Raw genomic sequence first — 4,778 nt, 5'->3', positions numbered from 1 at the left:
ACCGGTTCTGTTCATAACTTTTATGGACAGAATTTCTAGGCGCAGCCGAGTGGTGGAGGGTGTCAGGTTCGGTGATGGGAGGATCTCGTCCCTGCTTTTTGCGGATGACGTGGTCCTCCTAGCTGGGATGAGAATCAGCACCTCCAAGTCTGAGGCCATGGTCCTCAGCCGGAAAAGGGTGGATTGCCCACTCTAGGTCGGGGGGGAGGTCCTTCCTCAGGTGGAGGAGTTTAAGTATCTCGGGATCTTGTTCACGAGTGAGGGTAGGATGGAGCGGGAGATTGACAGGCGGATTGGGGCGGCGTCAGCAGTGATGCAGGCGCTTAACCGGTCCGTTGTGGTGAAGAGGGAGCTTAGCGAGAAAGTGAAGATCTCGATTTACCGGTCGATCTACGTTCCACCCCTCACCTATGGTCACGAGCTCTGGGTAGTGACCGAAAGAATGAGATCGCGAGTACAAGCAGCCGAAATGAGTTTCCTCCGCAGGTTGGCTGGGCTCAGCCTTAGGGATAGGGTGAGGAGCTCAGATATCCGGGAGGGACACGGAGTAGAGCCGCTGCTCCTCCACATCGAGAGGAGCCAGTTGAGGTGGTTCAGGCATCTGGTAAGGATGCCTTCCGGACGCCTCCCTTTAGGGGTGTTTCGGGTGTGTGAGCTGATGGAAGTGGCTGGGGAGAGGACTGTCTGGGCTTCTTTGCTGAGGCTGCTGCCCCCGTGACCCGGACCCGGATAAGCGGAGGACGACGAGTACGAGTACGAGTACGAGTAATCGAAGTAATCATCGACAGATTTATCGATTATCAAATTAGTTGTTAGTTGCATCCCTAATAGAGAGTCAACAATGAATGTAACTGTAACTTGTTCACCTGAACTGTAACTGCAACCTCTGTCTTTCCCCTTTTCCTCATATTTATTAAATCTAACTGCATTCGCTCTGCTTCCTACTTATACAAATGAAAACTACATGATTAACATGTACAAGTCATCTGAAAAGTACAGCTGTTTTGTAATAAATTGATTTTTGTCATCCCAGCCTTAATGCATAGTTTTTAAACATTGCCAAAATTCTGCAACTTTAACATGATTTCTTAGCATCCATTTTGACTTGAACATCATAATATAACACTTTTAAAGGATAACTTCGGTATTTTTCAACCTGGGCCCTATTTCCCCATGTGTATGTGTGCGTATGATTCATAGGTACAACTCGTTCTAAAACTGGTTCAGTAGTGAGGGAGGCGGATGCACCCGGCAGCCGCGAAATGAGCTAAAACGGTAACGGGGGCAAATGCGTCCCGTATAAGTTTGCACATTAAAAGTACTTTTTTTCACCACTGACCAGTTCAGATTGCCAGTGCTATCTCTGTAAATAGCATACTAAGCATTTCCCTTACCCTTCACTTCCTCTGGGCTGTGACGTTATCTCGCGAGAGCTTTGCTTGTTACCGGAAGAAAACACAGGAGCCATGCTGAGCGCCGCTCAGAGTGCCGCTGGTTGTCCCGGAGTACAGTTGAGAGTTTTACTGCATCGATTGAAAACAATGGTTCGTGTTTGTGCTTATCCCAGTTACAAGAACAGGATGTCGCGCAACACCCCGTACAGCTTTCATAGGCTGCCTTTGTCAGACGGCGAGATGCTGAAGTTGTGGCTAGTTGTGCTACAAATGGATGTTAACACTCCTGTCCAGACACTGCGCCTTGCAGACCATCGGGTCTGCAGTGCTCACTTCTCCCAAGATGACTACTGCCAGCCAAAAAAGAGAAGACATCCAATCCCGAAACACCTCTTCCTCAAGAAAACAGCTGTCCCACGAGTAGAGAGAGCTACAGACACAGTGGAGGTAATGTTATATAAACAATGTTCGAAACGCTTAGTATGCTATTTACAGAGATAGCACTGGCGATCTGAACCGGTCAGTGGCGGAAAAAAGCACTTTTAATGCGCAAACTTATACGGGATGCATTTGCCCCCGTTACCGTTTTAGCTCATTTCGTGGCTGCCGGCTGCATCCGCCTCCCTCAATACTGAACCAATTTTAGAACGAGTTGTACCTATGAATCATACGCACACATACACATGGGGAAATAGGGCCTAGGTTGAAAAATACCAAAGTTATCCTTTAACAGTCAATTAAAAATATCATATTTTTTTTAAAATATACAATTAGGCCATGTTCTTTGAAATATTTTATTACTTTTTCAACAATTCACCAGTTAATAAAGTGATCTACAACAATCTGAAGTATAAAACAGCTAAATGACATACGCAAACATGTTAATTTCAATTAAACACAATAAATTAAGCATAAGATACAAAAATAGTAGATACCAGACCTTGATTTCCCATAAAGTGTTTTACCAGTATCCCAAAAATCCTCTCTATGACAGAAAATACACTATAAAATGAAATAAATAAAATCTGTTGTGTTTATCTACACTTATCAGAAGTACCCCTCACCAAATATAAAAGACAGGAAATGGAATATTACAGCTTCATCAGTATGACCAGTGTATAGTAGGAGTGTTCAGTGTTTTTCTGCAGCATAACATGATAAAGAAAGAATGAAATACGCAGACGCAGTTTCACAGAAACTAAAGGAAGGATTGATTCCAATGTTTGACAGTGGAATGTTGGACTTTGAGTCCAGTTCAGCTGTACCACGTGTTCCTACAGTGTATGTGTGTGATGGTACACACACTCTATACATCCCTCAGTGGCACTCCTTCTTTTCCACTTTTCAGAGCTTTCTTCCTGCGCTTGCAGCAGACCACTGTGACCGTGATGATGAGGCCTATCAGCAGAAGGATGAGGAAGATGGCAGCAGCGATTACACCCACCGAATATACTGTGGAAGACAAAACAAGACAACATTACGTTAAAGAGCTTCACTTTACATTAAAAGACAGTAGAGAATAAAAAATTAACTAAAACAAAAGTTAAAATCCCCACTATCAAAACTAAGCTATTCACTACATCCCACAAACTGAAACTCTGTTGGTTCTTAACAAAGATGTAAATCTCAAAGAAACAGCTCAAAAAGTTTGATTTTTCAAGAAGCTCAGTAATTACCTATACCAACTGGACATTAGTTGTTGTTGTTTTTTTTCAAACATTACTCAAACAGGAAATAGTCCATTAGTTTGATGGGGTCTAGTTTCAGTGGCGGATTAATCCACATGTGGTGCTCTAGTGCACTGGTTCCCAACCTTGTGGTCCCAAACCCCACTAGGGATTGCGAGGCCTTCTTGATTTTAAGGGATGTAAGAAAACTTGAAAAAATATATTTCAACAGCGGGCCTGTATCTCAGCATTTGATTAATTTCTTTGAAGACAGAAAACAAAATGAAATTATTTTCTCTTTGATTGTCTTTAATAGAACCACAGAGCAAATAGGAGAATGGCCCAGCGTCAGGGAGAAGGTAATACTGAATTTGTCAAAAAAAAGAAGAAGCCTATTTAGTATTTATAAACATTAAAAAAAAGAAGCATGGGGCATCGGTGGCTTGTTGGTAGAGCAGGCGCCCCATGTACAAAGCTGTTGCCGCAGCAGCCCGGGTTCAAATCCAGCCTGTGGCCCCTCGCTGCATGTCACTCCCTCTCTCCCTCCCCCTTTCACACTTGTCTGTCCTACCGATTAAAGGCTTAAAAATGCCCAAAAAATATCTTAACAAAAAAAAAAAAAAAAAAAAAAAAGAAGCATAAAACAGAAAGAGCATCATATGTTAAGTTGTTACTATCAGGAAAACTCATCTGTGATGAAATATTATAACATAAGACTTTAAACTCTCCCGAATTGATCATCTTGTCGATAGCGCTGCAGGCTCGCTGCAAACAACACTTGACTCTGTAGTACCTCTTAAAAGAAGTTAACAAAGCAAAGAAAGTTCGCTCCTTGGTATAATTCTCAAACCTGAAAATTAAAACAAATATCACAAAAATTTGAAAGGAATTAGCGATTAACCAAACTGGAAGAATCTTGTTTAGTCTGGGAACAAAGTCTCAAAATGTATTAGAGGGGCCTCCGCAATGCCAGAGCAAACTTTTATTCAGCATTAATAGAAGAAAATACAGTAAGAACAACCCCAGGTTTCTTTTCAGCGCTGTAGCCAGGCTGACTGAGAGTCACAGCTCTATTGAGCCTTGTATTCCTTTAGCCCTTAGCAGTAATGATTTTTGAGCTTTTTTAATGACAAAATTCTAACTATTAGAGGCAAAAGTGCACTGGTTCCCAACCTTGTGGTCCCGGACCCCACTAGGGATTGCGAGGCCTTCTTGATTTTAAGGGATGTAAGAAAACTTGAAAAAAAATATTTCAACAGCGGGCCTGTATCTCAGCATTTGATTCATTTCAGATACTTGGACTCAATCGACATGCTGACGTATTGCGGTAAGCGAGTTGTGTCATTTCCGGTGTTTCTGTGTACTGCTCTGGTGGATTCTACTAGCCTGCTTTCTCACTTCAGTTGCTTTAACGTTGCTTTAACGTCTACTTCAAGTTTTAACCCACACTGGTTCTGTTTAAGCACTTATAGCTCTCCTTCTTTCTACGACTTTCTCGCTAATCTCTTAGCTGTTGTTTGCACGTTACTAGCCTTGGTAGCTACATTAGCTTTACAGTTAGCGATGGCTTCTCCCTCTGCTCTTTCTTGCTCGGTGTGCCAAATGTTCAGTTATGCCTCTGCCTCCTTTAGCGACAGTGGTAATTGTAATAAGTGTAGCTTATTTGCTGCATTGGAGGCGAGGCTTAGTGAATTAGAAGCGCGGCTCCACACCATGG

At 42.7% G+C, this 4,778-nt stretch overlaps 1 protein-coding gene across 1 annotated transcript in view; it reads right to left on the bottom strand.

Moving 5' to 3' along the window:
* Positions 1-2,174: 2,174 nt before the first annotated feature.
* Positions 2,175-4,778, bottom strand: part of f3a (coagulation factor IIIa) — a 43,671-nt gene continuing 41,067 nt past the window's right edge. The window contains exon 6 of the mRNA XM_050056518.1: positions 2,175-2,846. Coding sequence (XP_049912475.1) covers positions 2,701-2,846 — 146 coding nt within the window. The 3' untranslated portion in view covers positions 2,175-2,700. The remainder of the gene's footprint in view (positions 2,847-4,778) is intronic.

Source organism: Epinephelus moara, chromosome 11 (assembly GCF_006386435.1).
Source record: "Epinephelus moara isolate mb chromosome 11, YSFRI_EMoa_1.0, whole genome shotgun sequence".
Classification (NCBI taxonomy): Eukaryota; Metazoa; Chordata; class Actinopteri; order Perciformes; family Serranidae; genus Epinephelus; species Epinephelus moara.
Note: the sequence above shows the minus strand (reverse complement) of the source record. Positions and strands in the feature narration are given on the sequence as shown.